Source organism: Scomber scombrus, chromosome 13 (genome assembly GCF_963691925.1).
Source record: "Scomber scombrus chromosome 13, fScoSco1.1, whole genome shotgun sequence".
Classification (NCBI taxonomy): domain Eukaryota; kingdom Metazoa; phylum Chordata; class Actinopteri; order Scombriformes; family Scombridae; genus Scomber; species Scomber scombrus.
The window spans coordinates 25,500,769-25,523,368 of NC_084982.1; the positions used below are offsets into that span (position 1 = coordinate 25,500,769).

At 40.3% G+C, this 22,600-nt stretch overlaps 1 protein-coding gene across 2 annotated transcripts in view; it reads right to left on the reverse strand.

Annotated features, from left to right (window-relative positions):
* Positions 1-18,982, reverse strand: part of tns1b (tensin 1b) — a 154,902-nt gene extending 135,920 nt beyond the window's left edge. For both annotated transcript variants that reach the window (XM_062431420.1, XM_062431419.1), the window contains exon 1: positions 18,851-18,982. In XM_062431420.1, the coding sequence (XP_062287404.1) occupies positions 18,851-18,865 (15 nt within the window). In that variant the 5' untranslated portion in view covers positions 18,866-18,982. The remainder of the gene's footprint in view (positions 1-18,850) is intronic.
* Positions 18,983-22,600: the final 3,618 nt, after the last annotated feature.

Consider the following 22,600-nt stretch of genomic DNA (forward strand, 5'->3'; position numbering starts at 1 on the left):
TTTTCTGCACTGTTAAAAAGTTAAAAGCTATGTACAAAAAACAAAAAACTGAACTACAAGTTGACACACAACGCCACTAATGTGAAATCTGCCCCAATTATGAGATTTCACGTTTTACCGTGCTGACATTTTAACCTGAGGTGGCACAAGGCTAATGTTAACGAGAGATAAATGGATTGTTGGAATTAAAAGAGCCCATCCATCAGTATGAGATGCATGAAAGTATCAAAGTGATCTCTATATATTGCTTTTAATCTGCCCAGCAGAATAGATGAGGACCAGGAGAATGCAATCAGGATTGTTGTGTCAGAGGTAAGCAAGCAAAATCAGATGGGATGTAATCCATCGTAATACGTTCATACAAACACAATTGTTTGTCAATTCATTGTCCTTCTTTCTCAAGGGAGAAAACAACACTTAGTTTGTCTCACAGTCAAACACTGTCATTATATCTGCCATTTAAAACTTCATAAGCCTGTTCTACATAACTCAAGACAATCAAATTTTAAAATAGAGCCTGTACACAACTCATGATGTGACATTACTGATATGTGCTCATGGTCTCCGGTTCCACCTCTGGCAAAAATAACATGAGCAACGGATGGATGGATGACACATAGCACGACCAAAGATTAAAGGTACTTTACACTTTCTGGGGGGCAAAGCTGGTAAAAACTCAGAGACATGAGGTATTATTGCAATTAATTAGACACAAATATTTGGGGGGGGGGGGGTATTATGTCAGAGATGACACTGAAACATTATTACTATTGTTCTGGTGATTGTAAATTGTAAATATCTTTCTTAAGTAATGCAATATCAGCATCCAACATGAATCATTGACCAGTTTCTGTTACATCTTACCTAACAGATTTATTAGGATGTTTAATTTATCAGCTTAAATGTACAGATTACTGTAGTTCCTAAAAACATCCCCATATCAATTTAGATTTATAGTATTTCATCAGTGGGAAAGGAGGAGTTAGGAGAAACGTGTACCACTAATAAAAATAGAAATGAACTGACATAACCGGGGTCTACAAGTCAATATCCCTGAACCATAGAGAGCAAAAGCTGAAACCCAGTCACATTTCTGAATCCTGAAACTCCCCGCGGGGAAAGCCAGAGAGCCTGGGGAGGTTTAAGGCCAATGTGCTCAGTGAAGCATGCAGAAAGCTGGGGGTCTCTTCATGAACGAAAAAAAGGGGTGGGTGGGGTGACACAAAGCTCAACACCTCTCATAAATCAACTGAGCAAGGGTTAAACTTCCCCTTTTTGTTGTTCAGGATTTTTCAACCAAGTCACCATTGAGAAAAAACACATGCAAGACAAAAAAAATAGCAAAAGTCTGGTTGCAAAATTCTCCAGTGTGGCAACAACTGAGCGAGCATCGTGCTGGAAACCAACTTCATGGCAAATCCATTACGGTGAAAAACCATTGGGGCAACGTAAACCCAGATGTTATAATTACATAAATGTTGCCGTATTTCAAAGGGGCCCCACATGTGGAACTTTTTTTTTTTACTCAAATCAGCGGTAATCTCAGGAACTCGGATTGGGGGAAACTAAAAGTAGTAACAGACCGCGATTGCAAAAAAGGATGGTGGGAAAAGAAAAGGAGATGAGTACAGGGGAGAAAAGAGATTAAGAAATAAACAGAAGGCAGATAGAAACAGTGAAAATAAGACCTTACGAAGCTGAGGGGACTGACTGACAAGTTAATTTTAAGAACATCATTCACCTAAATCACCTTAATCTCTGCTTTCAGAGGCAGAAATTACAGGTCCGAGTCAATTTGAAACAACAGGTCTGAAGGGTTGTCTATTTTCAAGTCAAGACAACTAAAGACCGGTGACCTAACATTCCTGAGATGACACCATTTCCCAGAGCAATCCTTTGGAGCCCCATCGTTGAAACTAGATGGACTGTGTGTACGTTAATGGATATCGATCATCCCGAGGAGCTTTTTGAACCCTGACAACTCAGAAGGTTTAAGCCAAGGGTCAATATTTGTATCAACACAACTGCGAGGCAGCGCTCTGAGGCAGCGATTTAACCCTGTCAGGTCAGAAGCACCTGAACTACTGCTGCATGGTAGATACTGTAAACTAACAGAAACACCTGTCTGATGCAAAAAAGCCACAATAAGTGTTTCTGAGTGTCAACAGTATTTAAACAGCCTTTAAACACTCTCTCAGCAATAGGTGGTTAGAGGACATCTGATTGGTTTTGTGTTCCTTTCAAAGAAACCTGATGAAATTCCCCCCTAAAACTCTTTTTTTGGCATTCATTAATTATTCACCATGTGGCGAACGGTGGAGAAGCGGCACTCTTCCGAAGGTCTTCTTTCAAGGCCCGTTTCGCCATACATGCTTACTTCGCCCTCCGTCTTTGCCTCCGGAGCATCTTCTGTTCATTTCCTTCGTCCTTCAAGTTGTTCCTGTCACTTCCTATGTCTTCTTGAGCGTTTTGTTTCCGTTTCTATACTGGGAAAGTCTCTTTTAATCTGGGACCATCCTGCTATGAAAAGAGACAACCTTCCCCCTTTTTGAAGCTAAAGGAAGGAATAGACCTTGTCTAGATCGTGGAGATGTGTCTGTTTCCTGCATCTGTGCTCAGTCACTCACTCTCACATGCTCATTCTCCCTCTCTATCTGTCTCTTCTACCTCTTCATCACTTCATAACAGCTTTTGCAGCTGTATTCACTTTCCCAGCTGCCCAAAGAGTATGTTTACGCCCTCTGTGCAAACCTGAGAAAGATGTACAGAAAAATGTCAACAGGAAGGAGAATTGCCAGTAATCTTTGCCTAAATCCCTGTACATTCTTGGCATTTCATAATTGTATAACTTCTTTGATCTTTGGTACTTTTGGCAGGTCTTTTAGTTTTCTGATCAACACATGATGGAAGGCATATTCTCAGAGAAGGTTAACCCTTTCCCTTAAAACCCAATATGTTGGAATGAGGTGTGCCTAAATTAAGGATGGTTTTAGGACCAGACAAAGATCAGCTATTAAAGGCAGGGAGCTCAGATTGAACCCCGCCCCCTTAAGTGAGCTCACTTTGTCATACAGTGCTCTGATGGAGTCAATCAGTGACCCAGAGCTTAGCTGGGGGGCTTTGAGATTCTTTTACGACCCCCCTTTCACCTCGCCTCCCGCCCCTCAAAAGAAAGAATGGTAATTAACTGATGAAGAGCTCTGTAAGATTATCCAGTCTCCTCGCCAAGAACTCCAGCTCTGCCAGTGGTGTGCAGTCATGTCCCAAAGGACCACTGCAGAATGGGGAAAGGATGGATCTCAATGGTCTATTCAACCGCTCTCCTCTTTCATCCTCTATTCAACTGAAGAAGAGGAGAGCAGCATGCAATGTTGTATATTTGAGTCAGGAATGTTCTTTCATATCATCACAAATTAGGAAAAGCACTTACAGTGTTTTAAGACATATGTCGGGACAACGGTCACAATGCTTTTAGCGTGGACACACACACACACACGCATAAACACGGTTCTTCGCTGACCACATCGCAGCTTTAGAGGGCACACAAGTGCACAAACAACCCCTTACTGTGAGCGGGAATGCGCAGCAGATTGAATTATACAAGAGAAAGCAAAAATAGCTGTGTGTCCCAACCACCTAGAGCGAGAGAGAGCGGGACACAGGGAGCAAGGGAGTGGGAAAGAGTGAGAAAGAGAGACTAAAGGGGAAAAAGAGCAGAAGACCCATTAAATCCAACTCAGAAAGTCAGAGCAGACAAGTTTTTTTTAGCGTGCACACGGAGCTGTAGAGAAAATGTAACTGTGTTTCTCAGGGGAGAAAACAACGCACAGTTTGTCTCACGTTCAAACCCCCCCCCTCCCATTTCTCTTTCATAATATCTCTCTCATTCACATGTGTCACTGTGCCAAGGCCCCCCGCAGCCGGGATCCCAACCCTCCACCCAACCCCCGACAAGCAAGACCACCCAATAGATTCCCTGACCAGCTTGATCTGATCAGGGTTACTCCGTGGCACTGATCTGATGTATCGATTTGAAGCATCAATTAAGCCAGAAATTGATTCTTGACCTGGTGCAAAAAATCACAACTAAGCCATTTTGGCTTATTGCATCATCAACCTGATTATGTCCTCTCTATACACTCACTTATGCACTACACGATTCAACTATGATATACATTGTGCAACTGAGATTTGCAACTTATTCAATTTGCAGTGACCAAACTGCCAGCTGCTTCACATCTTCTGGTTATGCACACACTTCTGATATTTCATCCTGACAGTTACAAATCACTCATGATCCAGATTATAAAAATTCCAGCTGAAAAGATATCTCACCCAGAACATGCAGGACAGACAGACCCAGGTGCGTGCAGGTCCAGCCAGAGCTGCTGGCAAGCTGAGAGAGACAGACGGCATGGTTGACGGACAGGAGTGATGCTGCTACTGTTCCAGACCGGAGGGCTTCCTTAAGTCTAATCCTGCCAGGAGAAGTGTTGTCGCCCAACGCTGCAAAGCCATGACTATCCTGGATGCACCGGAGCAGGACGCGCACACACACACACACACACACACACACTCCACTCTCTCTTACACGTCGGGGATCCTGCTTTCTCCCTCTTCCCCTCTTTCTCACTGTCTGACTTGCTTTCTCCTCCTCTGTCTCTCCTCTAATTGGATCCTGACTGCCTCTCCTCTCGGCTCACTCTGCCTCTCTTACCCTCTGCCGGGGGAAAGTTTCACAAAGCTTTTTTTTCCGAGGGGTGTCTGGTGGTGATGGTGGTGCTGGGGGGGAGGAGGGTCAGGCAGCCCCCCACCTCTCCACGGGAGCAAAGGGGGTGGGGGTACTCTACTTATTATCCATCTCTCCTGCCCCTCCTCTCTCTCTCTCTCTCTCACTCTCTCTCGCTCTCTCATCCCATCCCACCCTCCCCTCCTCCCTCCCTCCCTCATCTTTACCCCTCTAAGTCTCACCACTTTTAATTTCATTCATTCCTTGATCCCTCCCCCTTCCCTGAGCCCCCCCCCCACCCACCCCTCCTCAGCATCCATCGTTCTTCGCCTCCCCCTCCTTCCATCTCCCTCTTTGCAACGTTTTCCTGTGCAATATTTCATAAACTCTGTCTCCCTCTATACTCACTCTCATGATGAATGTCTGGCATTTCTCCTGACACTGGAAAATGCTTTACCCAATCCATTTGGACGTCAGAAAAGACACGTGCTTTCCTACTTTTGACACCCGCTGGGCTCACTAGTGCCTGATATTATTTTGCCAACAAGTCTTTTATTCAACATGATGAGCTGCAGCCACCTGTCAAACACAGCTGTACTGTCTGTAAAATCTTAGTATAGACAATGATGAGCTTTGATGACATCAGTTTCTGGTTTATAAGCACCCGAAGTGGCCAAAGTGTGAATATAAAATCTGTAGATAATAAATCAAAACACATGCCATATGTGTGTAATGTGTGAAATGAATGGTGAGAACATCAAACATCAAAATAGGGCATAAGTCAAAGTTTTGGTATTGTGATAATAATGTTTTGATCACTCCTCAGTCATTTACCTTAAGATAAAAGGCGGATAGTAGTTAATAATTGTCCAACAATTAATTAGTTTTTCCAGATTTTTACTTCTCCACAATGTTTCTGGCACTCACTCTCAAGCACATGCATGACTACTTAAGACATAGATCCTTTAAAACTGGTCACAAATATCTTCTTTTTTTTTCTTAAACAGCTGAGCATTGTAGTTTTTAGCAAGCATTACTCAAACGGGAGAAAGTAGTAGTGGATTTATTTTCAGTGCTCTCTAGTGAGGATTTCTGGCAGCAGGACGGTGTAGGTGGAGTTGAGTCAAAGTAGAGTATAGTGTGTGTTTGTGCTGATGAATGTCACCCAGCTATGTGTTTTTTAATAGTTTTTAGACAATAATGGAGCTCTATGGCACATATATGATATATGAGGCTTTGGATATAATAAGATCAATTTCACATTGGTTTTGATCTTGTCATGGGGATTTGTTGCCAATATGAAAAATGTAGAATATCACTGGATTTATTTAGATTCACACATCCCTCAAACAGAAAAATCAACGTAGTGCTGAAACCCCAACCCCCATCTTGAGCCTTTACATCTTAGAAAAAGCACAGAAGGCCCAGGAAGCAAATGCTGCTTCAGTAAGTTCTCACTGCTCATCAATGACCACGTTAGCCCCATGCGTGACTCTTCATCCCTTTGTGCGGGTTATTCTGTTGTTTTTTTTACACAGACACATTTATACACAAGTACTGCAAACTTCCACAGAAATGTTACCAATCGTGGGCAACACACACCTGTAAACACTCATGGGCCCATAATTTCGTATAACACACACAAATATTCTCTCACAAGTGTCCAGGCCCACGACTTCCCTAAACATAAACACACATAATTTAAACTATCAAACTCACCACACGCATAAACATCCACCAATAACCACCTATTTTCCCCACATTCTCTCTCTCTCTGACACACACACACATCTTTCTCACGCACCATACAAATACACAGACCCACCCACACACACACACACACAGAAACACACACACACAGACACATACAAACACACTCACCCAGTGGCACAGAGGATTAATCCCTTGGTATTTCCTGCAGGCCACCCTTAAAGAGGCAAATTCACTAAAGGAGACAATGTCAGAGAGGGAACATTTAAACCTAATCCCCCCCCCTCAAACCAGACACACACATCAAGCAAGATTTTTGTGTGAGAAATGAAGCAATGGTTAATTTTCTATATTAGCGCAGAATTATTTTCACATTGCTTCATCTATTTTTCTTTTCAGTTAATCAAGCAAAAACTGAGTGAAACCCACAGTGGGACCAGCAGTCAAACCCCTTCAAGCCAAAATATGAACTTTGCAATGCTATAAAATGAAGAAAAGGAAGCACAGCTGAGCATATTGATTAAACAGTGCAGCAATAAACACTAAATATGTTAAAATGCTCTGCAGAGCTGAGAGGAACTGCAGGGTGCGGTTCATAATTATCTCTGAGCTCATCTTGAACACGGAAACCAAACAATCGAGTATAGCAGCTTTACAATGTCTTAACATTGAATTTTATGTAAATAATTTAGATTTCTCTTCACACAGGGATGTCTATGTGACTGCTTGAAGCTATTTTGGAACACTAAGTCACTGAATGACTGTGCATGTGAGTGCTGTCCAACAGAGCTTAGTGGTACTCAAATAAAACTTAACTGCAACATTGCACACTATGTTCTTCTCTTGCATAAAGGCTTTCCCAGGTCCTGTCAGCACACTCTACCGTGACAATCTGTATATGATGCATTATTTATTTTTTGATATTAGAATATCTTCTATATATAACATCAGGATTTACTGCGCAGCAAACAAAGAAATGAGCAGCATGAGAGGAACGATATCAAGTTTTGGCAAAATTTGTAAAACAGGAGAAAGAAAGAATGTAATGAATTTACATGGAAATGTTACTGTTTCTCTTAAAGACTCGCAACTGAATAAACTGCCTCCTTAATAATCTTTTTCTTTATTAGATATCAAATAATAGTTGTCTCATGTGTGTCATTGAATAAATGGTCTTTGTCCATCCTCAAGGTGTGGCTTCAACCCCAGAGTTAGAGCACATCTTCAAGCCAGATATAATCAAAAAGAAATAGTATCCCAACATTTTAAACAAAACACAGAAGCAATACATTGAAAATATTATCCAGAAATTAAGTTGAAGGATTGTAGATACACAAAATCACTGAAAATAACTATTAAAATATAAAGTCATAAAAAATTAATAATTGAAATTAAAAAAAAGATCAAAATGAAACATAACCTAGTCAGAGTTAGTCCCACCTTGGAAATACATTAACTAAATCTACCATTTGAGAAGGGAAGGGAAATCTTATGCTCAGTATCTTACAATATTGTTGCAGTTTCATTTTGATTGTTTCCCTGACAAAGAGGCCAATCTGGGCTCAAAACGTTGTTGTAACATGTAATAAAGAAGAATATATTTAAGGCAGTATTTTACAGTGTTGTGAGTCACTGAGACACATAGAGTAACTACAGTTTTATTGGACTCCTGGGCAAGAAACATGTGTTAAAACCGAGAATGTCATGAAAACAACAGCATAGAGAGGCAAGAAATCATTTAAAACTGGATACTGAAACATCAGATCATGATTTGATATCCTGACTTCACTTCAAAAAGTGATCCTGTTATAAATTGGCACAATAAAAAGTGACAGACTGTATTACCCTACTGACATTTTATCCTTTCAGACCGCAAAGTTCACAGAGTGGCCGAGCACAGCTGCAGCGCCCCCTGGTGGTCGCTGGACACACTGCCTCCGCATTTACAATCATACAGACACTTGTTCAGAGTGCAGTTATTAAATATAAGAGGGGCTGCAGAGGCGGGAGGCAGTGTATATGTATATGTGTGTGTGTGTGTGTGCGTGGTTGTGTGTGGGTGTGTGTGTGAGGTTGTAATGCAGCAAAGGCACAGTGGGCCTATTTCCAAGGCTAATGAGATCACTCACAGGATTTGTTTTAGTACCTCTTTAACCTTGACCATTTCTGTCTTCTTTTGTAAACCAGTGCCGAGAGGGGACAGGGAGGCACTCACACAATTAAGGAGATTAACCGGTGTCAGGTCACTGTCCTTGAACCAAGCAAAGATGGGTCAATAACAGCTGAGAGAGATCAAAGCTGGGCAGCCAGTTGCAATTGATTAAGTATTAAAGAAGAAAATAAGAAAAACCAAGCAAGTGAGGCAGTTTGTCAAACATAAAAAGATAAAGAGGAGGACAGAAAACGTATAGATAAACAGATAAAATGTGTAAGATAGCTTAACTGATTGATAGATTACATAGATAGTAGATAAACGCAGATAGATAAGAAGAAAGTGAATGTGTAAGCGGTAAATGGGGTGTGTTCTGTCATCTTGGCTGACGTCCTAGAAGCCGCCATGAAGGGGGAGTTCACTTGTTGACAGACAGAGGAAGAACACACTCCAGCAGCCCCCCCTCTAACACACACAGACATGCACACACCCTTTTCCCACCCCCGTGTCTCCCATCTGTTGAAAACAATACTGACCCGGGCCCTCCCTTTGCAGAACACTCACATGTGAGAGCACGTTTTCCCCCTGTTCTCTCTGCTGCGCAACGCTGAGAGGAGAGGAGGGATCATCCGCTCAACAACCAGAACACACTGACCCGTGGAAACAACAACAATAATTCTCACATGGTGTGGAGCATTTTTGGGGTTTGCTGGGCTTTACTCTTTGAAGAATTGTCATTAGGGAACAAAATGAAAGTGTTGATTTGTGGGATCCTTATCTTCTTCGGCACCAGGAGTCTTTCTGAACTGTACGTTCCCCAAAACATCTTTCAATCAAACAAGCATGTGTGACCTTACATATTTTTATACTTTATAGAGTTCCCCGTTAAGAAGTTTCATATTCTGCAGATGCCTTTTTCTCTGCATCTGTACAACATGTGAGCTATGACTGCTTATGCTGACTACTCACTTCTTCCTCTATTTATGCCAAACAATCAGCTTTTGTGCCAAGAAAAGTTAAATATATGAGGATTTTTTTAGGGAAAAAGTGCATAAAACAGCCAATGTAAAAACTTCATACAAAAAAACAAGTATAAATACGTCAACACAAACAGAGTGTCACATAAATACAGTACAGTGCAGTACAGTGCTTTGTTGAATCACTCTCTTGTTGCAGTGTGCAGGGCGTCCACATCCTTTGGCTTTGACATTTTAACACAGTCTATCAGCAGCTTTATGGCACGTGATACACAAATGTGCTATACAACATAATACCCAACACAACGGAAGGTAAATGGCAGGAAAAGTTAAAAAACAACAACAATGTAATATTGTTTAAAAACACATTCTATGTATAATTATCATGATTTTAAGAACATAAACTACATAAATGGATGAAATGTCCTAAATATATTCTGTGACTGCAATCAGCATCTAAGATTGAACTCTGAATGACTTGGTTGCTGTTTATTGCTAAGACCATGACAAAAGGTGTTGGGTAACTTCTAAGAACCTGGACGATGTATTCATCAAATATTTAAAGCTGCTCTAACTGTATATATATATATATATATATATATATATATATATATATATATATATATATATATATAGTATGTATATAAAACTGTATTTTCATGTTTACAAATATTTAGAGTACACCTCATGATCCTACACAGAACTATCACTCTGCAGTTCACCTCATTTTAGCTTCTTTCAGCTCATCCTTTTGGTTTTTCAGCCAATAACAGGCAGCAAGTTTAAATAAAAGGCTATAAAAACGTACATACTGAGAACCAAACAGCAATCTGACAAAGTTGGTGAATAGCTGGTGAACACAGTGGAGCATTTTGCAGCCAAAGAGACGGATATTCACTTCGTGAGCTGGTGGAGACCAAATCAGAGCTAAAAGGAGAGTGAATTCTAGACTAACTTTCTTTAGTTGTAACATTGCAAATTTATGAATACAATACACAAGTCAACATGGCTGATACATTTTAGGAATAATGTGAAACTTTATTGTTTGTAAGGAGAGCAGTATTTGTTGGTCAACTTAGACTGAGAGGTCAGAGCACAGAGTCAGCTATGAAACTTCATCCCTGGAGCTGGCAGGGATTCAGCATCTGTCCCAAGGACATTTGCTCCAGCAAACAGGTGCTTATTCTACTCAATGCACAACCACACGGCCCTGATAAACCACCGCCGCTCATAAAACAGCCACTCTGACTGACCAGCACTGAGGGCAGCTGCAGGTAAGGCGCTTATTCAACTCATGGAAACCATCAAAATGCCAGTGGTGGAAAATACACAAGAGACATGCTAAAGAGCCTAAATGTGCCTGTGGTCAGCCCGCAAGCCATTGACTAAAAACACTTTCTGCTTTAATTAAGGCTGAGTTTCGTGGTTGCACATGTTAAGTAGAATACTGAGTGCACATCGGTGGATGTGTGTATGTGAGTGAATGTGTGCAAGAGACTGTGCAGTGGTTACATTTACAAGATTAATGGCTCTGTTCATCAGCACAGACCAGCTATCCGACACAGGGCCCAAGTCAAACTGGCAATATCCTGGTCTGTCTGTGGGTGTGTGTGTCCATCTGTGTGCATCTCATTGTGCTTATCTCTCCAGCCTTTCTCCATCCTCTTTGCTCATGTCAGGTCTGTCACTGCCCGAGCATCGTACACATATGAGATTTATTTCCACGGTCATTTATAACCACAGTCCTTTTGGCAAATGTAAATGGAACAGATCGGGGACATTTAGTGATGCGGTCATGGAAAAGATCATTATCATAATGCTTCACACATCCAGGCTCAGAGACTATAAATCATTAGGCTACAATGCTTTTGTTGATCATATTGAAGTCGTGCGTATGCTACAAAGATTACTTGAAACTATACTTTATATAAATCTAGGATAAACTGGAAACTATAATTGTTGCAGAAATGAGTCAATGGTCAATAAAACAAGACTAATTAAGACTAATTGAGCTGCATCACAGTTGCTGGTTGTTCAGCAGGTATAACAGGTTCACCATCTTAATTTAACATGCTAAACTTTCTTAACACTAAACACAGAGTAAACCAGAGGCTAACAGGAATGACGTTGGTTTTGTAGGTATCTGATCACTTTTAAACAAATGATCATTTTGACCTGATGAGGGCGCTAGAGGAAAATCCCATGAACATCTGTACCAAATTTCACAAGAGTCTATCCAATATTCGTCAAGACATTTCACTCAAAACAACAAATATCAACCTCATCGTGGTGAAAGAGGAAAAGTGAAAGGGATCACCAAAGTCAGTAGGCGCCATCCACTGGGTACTATTAATAGCTGTACCAAATTTCATGGCAATGCATCAAACAGTTGTTAAGATATTTCAGTCAGGACCAAATTGGTGGAGCCACCAACCAACTGGCATTGACCCCTCACACTGCAAGCATGGTTAAAATAATCTGATTTGTCCCAACTAATTCTGGGGTTAATGCAGAAATATACGATATTTGTTTTTTTTTCTATTACAAACAGGAAAATCTGGCAAAGTCACTGATAACAACTCCACCAAACAAGTGCATGAATCTTAAATTGATAGAAATAGGGGGGAAAAAAGCAAAAAAAACCTAAAACCCTCCGATTAATCAAGTTACATCTACGAAGAGAACTGTCTACCTTGTCTTTGCTTCTCCGCGGTTTCCAAAATGGGAAGATGCAGAAGAAGAAATATTTTGCCCAACTGAAGACTGTGGCGAGACACCAGCCTAGTCCACCCATTCTCGTCTGTAAACCTCCTCACGTCCTCTACTGTATCACCACTGCTGTCCCTTACTCCTTGCGTCCCCTCCCTCTGTAGCCTGTCCTTCAAAAGAAATGTCCAGACTTGCGAAGACCCCAGTAGTAAGTCCTGAAGAGAATACCCCGATATGGTTGTTGATCTAATCCAAGAAATGGTAAATTTTTTTTTGGTTTCAGCACCTTCAAGTTCCCTTTAAAGTAGAGTTTAAGTCATCCATAAATGCTTCCTTCGTTCCCTCTCTTGTCTAGCATCCTCACAGCATCCCTCCATCCTCCATGCCGTCTCTTTTTCTCTGGATGCTGCAGGTTCTTCCATTCAAAGCAATGAGGAAAAAGATTAGAAGAAGGGAAGACAGAGAAGTGGGCGGAGGTGGGGTGGGTCGGGCACAGCCGTCTGGTAAAGACGGAGGCACTTATAGTGATGGAAAAAGGAGGAGGGTCCGCAATTTAATGTAGAAAAGGGGGGGGGGGGTGGCTCGGAGGGAGCAGAAAAATTACAATAAATATAAGTGTGTGTGTTGTGTGGAGTGATTAAAATGAAAGCTGTAAATACTAAATATGATGCAGTTTTTTTTACAGCTGATGATATGATTACTGCTAATTTTATGCCAACCGATCAGACCGAAAGATAAGGTGAGTGAATATATGAATAAACACTATATTAAAGAGAAATGTGTGTGTGTGTGTGTGTGTGTGTGTGTGTGTGTGTGTGTGTGTGTGTGTGTGTGTGTGTGTGTGTGTGTGTGTGTGTGTGTGTGTGTGTGTGTGTGTGTGTGTGTGTGTGTGTGTGTGTGTTTGTGTGTGTGTGTGTGTGTTCAGGAAATAAGTGTACCCAGTGGAGCATGCTGGTGCATTTGTAGCTGTCACAGGGGCCCTAATAAAGATTGGCAGTCTCAGACCAATCATAAATGACCTCTGACCCCGTATGCATTGAGTGATTAAATAGTATTGAGACTAAAAGAACACATCAGTGACTTAAGACAGCTATTGTTTAGTTTTCCTTCTTAGATCAAACTGGAAGCCACATTGAATAAATTGCTCTAACAATATTAAAACCTACTTCAACATTAAAGAAATGTGGGTGAATTAAAACACCAAAAACAAAATTGAAACTATAAAAATATTAAAAGGGGGTTTATGATATTAAATGATGCTGCTGGCAGAAGGATGCTGGAGCCAGAACATATGTCTCTCTTTGATCTGGTAAATGTCACACCAGCTTAATATCCTTATGGAACAAAAAAGAAAGTAACCTTGCTCCATATCTGTCATGTAGCTACACAGGAAGCTCTTCTTTTTTTTTTTTTTTCCTTTCAGGGAAATGAAAAAAGGTAACCTCTGACTTTTTGGTGAAAACAATGACAAATAGGCCTAATGCCGTGATGTCAGTGTATTCTGAGCTGCTTCCTGTTTTTTCGTGGTCAACCTTTCCACAACCTGCTCCAAATCTAAAAAATCACAGCAAGGTGTTGGAAAATGCAGCGGCTATGCTGTAATGTCCAGACAAGTCATCCAACTTTTCTTTTACAGCTTAGTCTGCTCTAATGCAATGCTGCACAGGATCAACATTCACTTTGAACTGAAAATATAAACATCTGTGCACACACATTCTTGCTCTCAAATGAACAATATATACATGTGCATTATGTTCACATACTGCAGCTATACTACTGTGTAGCCTTACATTTACATATGCACTACAAAATAATCAGTGAAAGTTATCAGGTCATGGAAAATATAATCCAAATGAGCCACTTGGGTTTAGGGCAATTTTGTTTTGATTTTGGACTGAGATACATTTTAAACAAAGTTGTGTTCATTTGTGTGCATGAATACAAAATAGCAATATGTACATACAGTTATTAATTAAATAGCACAAACCACTGATTTGACCACATCTCCCAGGCTCGAAGCTGCCAGTTAGCAAGCTAGTTGACTGATTGGTTAACAAGTATATATACTATACTGTACAGTTTGGTTACATTTTATTTAAGAAAACGTATTTGTATCACCGATTCCTGGCAGCTTTCTGCAAGCAATGCCTTTATTGTGGCGGCATTTATTCTAGGAGATATAAACTGATAGAAGCTTTATCCATTTTAGATTCTCAGTCCTGTCATGAAATGGTGCGAATTCACATGTCAAAGTTTTCCTCATTGACTGTATATAAGTATGGATAACGCGTCTCCACTTCCTGCCGCTGTGCAAAAGTGAAGCCAAAATATCTGCTTTCCAGGAGCTGCCATCTTGTTTGTGTGACGTCATTTGGAGCCAGAGTCTGTGCAGTAGCGTCAAGGACACGACGAATGTTTGACAGTAGCTGTCACAGCTGTCAATAAAAAAGGGTGGGACTTATACTGCAGCCAGCCACCAGGGGGCAATCAAGATGTTTTGGCTTCACTTTTGGAGAGCTGTGACATCCATCTTTATACACAGTCGATGGTTTTGTTGCAGCTTAAACTTACACAACAGCTCTGTCCCTTGGTGATTCCACTGAAATTAAATGTTTTACAATAGAAATTTCCTGTTTTGAATGTTTAAAGAGAAGCAACAATAATCCAACAATGTGCTCCCGAAACAATAAGTGCAAGAATATAGTAAATACTACGTTGATTCACACGTGCTGGGTGCGGTCAGATGTTACGGTTTACCAAAAAACATTTTGCATGCACTCAATGTTTTGCTCAAAGACCCTTCACCACTACACAACATCAGCCACATCTCTGTTAAAAAAGATTACACAATACTGGCAAAGGGACAGAGACCTTCCAGAAGTGTGGGGACAATATCATGCGCACTTCCTGCCTCTCTGCAGCACAAACAATGGGCTGGTTTTAAGCCTCAGTTTGGCAACATCGGGTCTGTTGTCCGTTCTAGAAAAACCAGACAAGAGGTTAAGGAGTTAAGGGCCATATTGTTCCTAAGAGAATACGAGGGGAAATGGCCAGTTGTGGTTTAAAAAGGGGAGATGTTTCGGTCACAGCTGGTGGTATCCATTCATCACTTTAATTAAATATTATCCATCAATCACTTGCAGCGTGAATCTAAAATAAGCCATTTTATTTCAAATGTATTTTCTTTTCTTCTCTTATCTTGTCTAATTTTACAAGTACATCACCTTTGACATTTGTTTGGAGCAATAAAATGAGTAAAATGCAGATCAGAGGTAGTATTCGACGGGCAGCGCCAGTCAGCTGCAGCCTCGTCATCAGACTTATTTAGTGCCACACTGCAGCTCACTGTGATCAAACTGTGTGTGTGCTGAGCTATCACCTAATCCCATATTTCAGCTGTATTTCATCTGCCAGTAGCAAAGTGCCAAGGTTTAGCTGAGCCAAAATGACATCATACAGCCAGTTCTCGCCCCTTTGTGCACGTGGCTGCTTTAAGAGCCCCTCGTTATTTCCATAATACAAATTGACGTCCAGAGAGAGTATTTCCAGTTGAGAGTCTGTTAGACGTCTCTGCTGCAAAAGGGCAGAACGAATTAAAAAACGAAGTTAAGTCACAGCCAATAAAAACATCTACAGTAGAGAGCCATTTGTTTTAATATTACATTTTGGGTACACTGCCCCCCCCCCCCCCCCCCCCCTCCCAACAAAGTGGCTGTGATTAATGCAGCAATTATCCTCCGCCCCTCCCACTATTGATCCGAGGCATCCATTTTTGGGATTGAGAGCTTTGGAGCAATGTAAGCACTTGGCCGAATGCCAGGGGGAATTAAATGAAAGCTCATTTCATCTTTAACATTGGAAAGAGACACTGCTCTATCTTAAGTCAGCAGATGGGAAATGAGTTTTGGTAAATTTGGGGCCAGATTTAGTCAGATTGGTGGCAAAATGAAGAGCACAATTATATATCCCGATTTAAGAAACGCTATAATCCCAGTTTTAGACAGAAGGAGGCACAAAGAATGACAAAGCTCTCTGGGCAGAGGCTTAAGTCTATGTGACTGCATGAACATGATACCACAGCCTTAACCTACTGTATAATAATGTTGTCTGGTGAGAAATGATAAAGAATGTTGAGAATCTGATGCCAGGCAGTGGTAAAATTTGGAAATCTGTGCCGTTTTTCCAGAAACTGAAAATGTTTGTTAAGGATTGAGACTGTCAGACATGCTGTGCATCACTTTGAAATGCTGAAACCTTTCGTACTGTTCCTCTGTAAAGCGCCTAAAGACAGAAGAGTGTAAAAATGTACAAAACCCCTTTTTTCCCCTCATATTATAGTTATTATTCATGCAGATATCAATTTTAAGCATCAAAATGTGCTATAATTTACAATTTACATTACACGGTGTGCAATAATTCACATTTTTACAACCAACATTTTTGGGTGATTGACGTGGCTGCTATGCATCAAATAAATCAAAAGAAGTTTTAAAAAAGATAACCTGACAACTTTGTCCTTGTATGTGTGTGTGTGTGTGTGTGTGTGTGTGTGTGTGTGTGTGTGTGTGTGTGTGTGTGTGTGTGTGTGTGTGTGTGTGTGTGTGTGTGTGTGTGTGGGTATTCTGGAGGAGTAAATTACAAATTCCAAAGGGCCGGGGTGGGGTTTTTTTTACCTTTAATTATCATCTACAGAGTACCCACGGTGACCATTTCACCTTCGGAGCAGCAATTATCAACTGGCTTCAAACAGAAAAGGCCTCTAAGCAATCATCAGCTGCCTCATAAAAGCTGAGACACGGCAGAAATGAACAGGATGCAGGCCAAGGTGATGAAAAGCTATGAAGGTGCAGCGTGCGGTTGTGCTTTGTCCTTCATCACTTAGCAAAAAAAAAACCAGCTGGAACACCCAGTACGAGAATATGTGTATATCCTAACTGTATATTCAAAGCTTCAAATCATTTTCAACACGTGTGCTCCTCATGTAAATATCCTCCTTGTGACTGCAGCCATTCATTCAAAGGTGAAATCAATAAATAAGTCTCTATAAGTAAGATGAAGGTTAATTAAAGAAGTCTGGTGTTCTCTCATCTGTTTTCACATAGCAGGCGGGCATCCATTGCACAACAGTCAATGACAGACGTGGACCCTCCTCCAGTGATGAGCAGACAGTAAAACAGTCATCAGTGTGAAAGTTACTGCACAGCCATAAAGTCATTAGCTGTCCGGTCACTTCCAAGAGTGACACTTCCACATTAGAGGACGGGACACAAAAGAGATAGAAACAAGAGACTCACGGACAAATGGACAGCGCGCAGACTGTCTGTGTCTGAGGTCAAATCACAGACAGTGTTGTATTTATGTCATAAAATGCCCGTTTTCTCAGGCTAACACACAAACTGAGGGACTTTAATGAAAGATGGCATGAAGAGCATTTCATCTCCACTAAGTGGTCGCAAAGGGAAAGGACAAATCAATACATAAAAGTGTCTTGTGGTTAAAAAAAAAAAAAAAATCTATTATAGACTGCACTTTACAAAAATCACCCAGTAACATTTTTGACAGCTGGATTTTGAAAAAGTTTGTGGTGCGTTCAGGTACCATCCAACATCCAAGACTTCAGTGCAAGCTCTTAAATATAGAAATAAGACTTTAAAAAATCACATTATCCTTTTTATAACCTCCATGTGTGTTAATTATTTTTAATCTCATAACATACTTCATAACTAGAGCTGTAATAAAATCATAATTTGTTATTTTCTCAATTATCCAATTAATCGTTTGACTTATAAAACATTAGGAAAGCATTTTTTAAAAAGGCCCATAACAATTTCATGGAGCCTAATGTGGCATCTTCAACTGTTGTTTCTTGTCCAAAGATCAATGCAAAACCTACAGATAATTCAGGAAGTCAATGTAAGATCAAAAAGGAGCAGCAAATTCCCACATTTGAGAAGCTAAAGCATCATATATTTGGCAGTTTTGCTTGAAAACACTAAAACGATGATTAACTTGTCAAAATAGTTGCTGATCAAGGCGCACATTGATCAGCTTCTTGATTGATGCACTCATCGTTTCAGCACTAAACACGTCTGACTCAGACCACGTAGTCCAAACATTGCTTCAAACCCGCCCATTCGTCATAGAAATTTCCATTTAGAGCGGAAATTTTTATAAACTGGCCGATCTCAGATCTGTCAACTGCGGCTCTAAACACAAAGCTTTTCAGCAGTTAGGCCTCAAAATATGAAATGCTCAAAAAAGAAACAATGATAATGTGACTTTGATCAAAAATAGTGACAAAATATTAATTCTATTAATTTTACCTCAAGAAAGTTTCAAATCGCTACACATTGGTTTTCATATCTCACTGAAATGAACTGAAAAAGCTGATCATTGCCAATAAGGTACAAAATCTTAGGAGGTGATAAGTATAGAAAAAGTGAACTTTAATAACCTACAACAGACAAAAAACACCTGCGTAGTCCTTTGACTCCTCGTATGACTGACCTTAAGATAAAAGTAAAAGCCTTGACCACCCACGGCTGAAAAATGACATGTTGCAACAGCACTCACCAGCGAGAGGGACATCGCAGAGCTGTCTTTGAAGACACCTGGAGCAGTTAATTCCCTTTCACAGATCCAGAGCTCTCTTCAACACTGCACTAGCTTCTCTGGAATTAACAAGACTATGTTATTGTCCCCCAAAGTTGGATGCACTGACCAAAGAGAGCCTAACAGTCTGGCCCTTATCCTGACATACTTCCTGAGCTGCATTGTTAGCAGGAGAAGAGGAAACACACACACACACACACACACACACACACACACACACACACACACACACACACACACACACACACACACACACACACACACATACACACACACACTATGGAAAGCCTGTGTCAGGAGATCACTACATGGAAAGTGAGAATACCAGGAGCTGTTGTTCCCTTTTTTTGTGTCTCTTGTATTCTTTTAGCCAAGGTCAGTGTTCAGGACAGAAACAAACTGAACTCGCTCTCTATGAAAATTAATTTCTGGCTCTGTGTAACTGTAAATCTTTAAGCACAGACAAGGTTATCACAAAGTGTATTTCCCAAACTGGAGCTGCAGCTGATTAATGCACTAGTCAAATGAAAGAACATTAATCACTAACTATTTTAAAAATCAATTATTCATTTTGAGTCATTTTTTAAAAGAAAAAATATGAAATTATCTCATTTCAGCCCCTTGAATTTTAATATTTTCTCTTTTCTTTAGTCTGCAATGATAGTAAATTGAATATTTTAAGGCTATGGACTGTTGATCAGGATAAAACAAGACATTTGAGGACATCACCTTCGGCTCGTGGAAACCCTGATCAACATTTTTTTAAATCATATTCTAACATTTTATAAACCAAATTCCTATAAATCAACTAATTGATTAATCAATTAAGGTTGCATTTATTGATTATTGCTGTTTTGGGACCAGAAGAACTCCATAACAAGTTGATGGAAGTGATGGATACCAAACATGACATATCATACCTTACATAGTGTGTTATATAAAACATGTTATAAAGTCCCTGCAAATCCTGCAGACACACAACGATGAGTGTTTCTGGCCACCTGATTAACCTTTTTTTTTTACATGCCATCTTTATTTTACATAAGGTTTTATTGAGATAAGAAAAAAGTGTGCTCTCTGAATGAGTCTTGTATATGTGTGTGTATATATATGCATATTGTGCTATACTGAAAACTGTCTTAGCAATAGTGTAGTGAGAATTTTAGGATGCTATTTTAGTCGCCAATGACTCCTGAGAAAAATATCTGTGTCTTTACTCTAATTTAACTTTCTTGGTCACTAAATTCTCTGTTTGCCATTTGGTGCAGCAGGTAGTGTACAGCAACATCTGTCTGCTGCAGCTGGAAACAAAGTTTTGGAGAGCAGAATTTACAAGCTGTACAAATGAGATAATCAACAGATGAACTAGCTCTGGCTCGACTACACAGCGTTTACTTTTTGCTTTTTCTCGACAACAACAGGTGCAACAATGAATCAATTCAGTATGAGTCACATCAGAGGTGCTGTCAGCTGAGGTGAAGAGGCAACATGTCCCCTAACCAAGTGACTCCAGACTAAACAAGCTTCTCTATTGCTTTTTTAACAGACCCTCGATGGAAGCCGCCTCAGACCTGACAGATTCATTGCTCCTCATCAGAGAGTGAAGAGGAAGCATGCAGAAGAAGGTAAGCAACAGGAGAATCATGGGGCATTAACGTTCCTCTAGTTTACTCTTCTCTTCTCAACATGACTTTTACAAGGTTCTGAAGAAAGAAGTGATATTTACTTTGCTGGAGATGAAACACAGCTGCAGCCTCTCTATCTTAATAGAACACACACGCAGAAACTGCACTGATCCAAGAGGCATAACTCGATCCTACCACACATGTTCATCATTAAAAATGCATGTGACAGTGAAACCATTTGAATTCATAAAGATTACATACGAATATATTCCAAGTTGTGTAGTTGAACTAATTACTTTAAGTCGAGATGAAATGAAAAATGTCTTTTAACCCTTTTAGATCACATCCCTGGTTATATTGTGCACCAATTGTATGCTGAACTCTCATATTTGATGTCCTATTTTAGTCTAGCTTTGTCTATCTTTCTTTCTATTTTTCTGTACTTTGTTTTCTTTTTATTATAGTTGGGTTTTTCTTGTTTAATTGTATGTTTTAATGTTTCCTATTTTTACTGTTTAATCATCTGATATTTTGCCTTTATGTAAAGCAGTTGCCCCTGTGTATGAAATAAAGCTGCCTTGCCTTACCTATTCAACAATATATGCCATAAAATACTAAAATATATATATTTATTTGTATTCTTCTTGTAATCAATCATGTTTCCTTCCTGACGTAAGCTTGAACCAGCCAATTCCAACCAATAACATCCACCCATCGATGAATCATCGTCCAGTCTGTCAGTCCTGTTCACACGTCACAATACGGAAGTTAGATCCTCTCAAAATGCTGTTTCACACAGATTGTAAAAATGTTGTAAAGATGCAAACATATATGTACAGTAAATATTTACATGCATGTATTAAGATAAAACAGAAAGTGCTTTACACTGTTCCGACATTAAATAAGTGTGATGACGCCTGGTGTCATCTTTGGGTTTGAACTGGTATTAACTTGTATCTCTCCTTGTTCTGCAGGTGATCGTTAGTGTAACCTGGAACACCTGAGAGGCTCACAGTGTTTATAGGTTATTTAAGTCTGGTTGTAGCAGGCAGGTCTCTGACCCTCAGCTGCCTTACTGCTGCAGCTCTCTCACCCCCCCTCACCACCTTACAGGCACCTGTTTGTTTTGGTTATTTTACTTTAGTTCCTTTCTTCTGCATCCATGCACTTTAAAACACTCACACATTGTCCACTCATGCATCACATACGCTACAGATACCACTGATTATCACACTCCATACAGTAAATATTTAGTTAACTCTTTACTTTTGGTTCAATTTGCTGAAAATAAATTCCCTTTTCGTTCAAACTTAACACTAATGCATCTCCCTTATGTTGTGGCCACTTGAGCCAAGTCATAACAAACGGGGGCTCGTCCATTCAGGTTATTTTGTTAAAAGGTTTGCTTGTGCCTCAGGTAGCAGCGGGCGTGTGGTGTTGATAACGCACGCCGATTAGGTGATCTGGCCCAGTTGCGTGCTGGTTTTGGCGGTGTGCTTTGTTTGCCAGAGCAGCTCTGGTTTAGCTCTGGTTTGTGTTATTTTTGGAGATACACCATGTATTTTGTTTCTCTCTCTCAGGAAGTATTGGTTTCTGACCTGGTGTCAGACTGTCGTGTGCCATTCAGAAGTGTTACCGTCCTGATACACTGTGTAAATAGTTTTCCCTGCTAATCTGTGACGGCGTTTCCTTTTTGGGTTGCGTCCATTTAGGGTTTTTTTTGTAGTGCTGTGGTGACGTGGTTAGTACCAGTAGTTTGAGCTACTTGAGCCAGGACATAACACAAAAAATATGTAGAAACAAACATTAAAAAAAACCCATTGCTGAATGTTAAAAGCAAGCTGAGAATGTGTCTGTCTTGATGTGTATGTACAAAGAGGGTCCTAACTGTGTCTGTATTGTAAACATTGTGAAGCCCCTAGCCAAAAATCATATAGGGTTCATTCTTCCTAAAGCCCTCCCAAACCCCCCTCAGCTGGATCAAAGTGTGCGTTGTGTGTTTAGGTTTTAACATGGGGGGTTTTACTTTCTGGTCGATTGTTATCGCTCCTCAAAGTACTAAGCCATGAGTGAGGCCTCTGTGAAT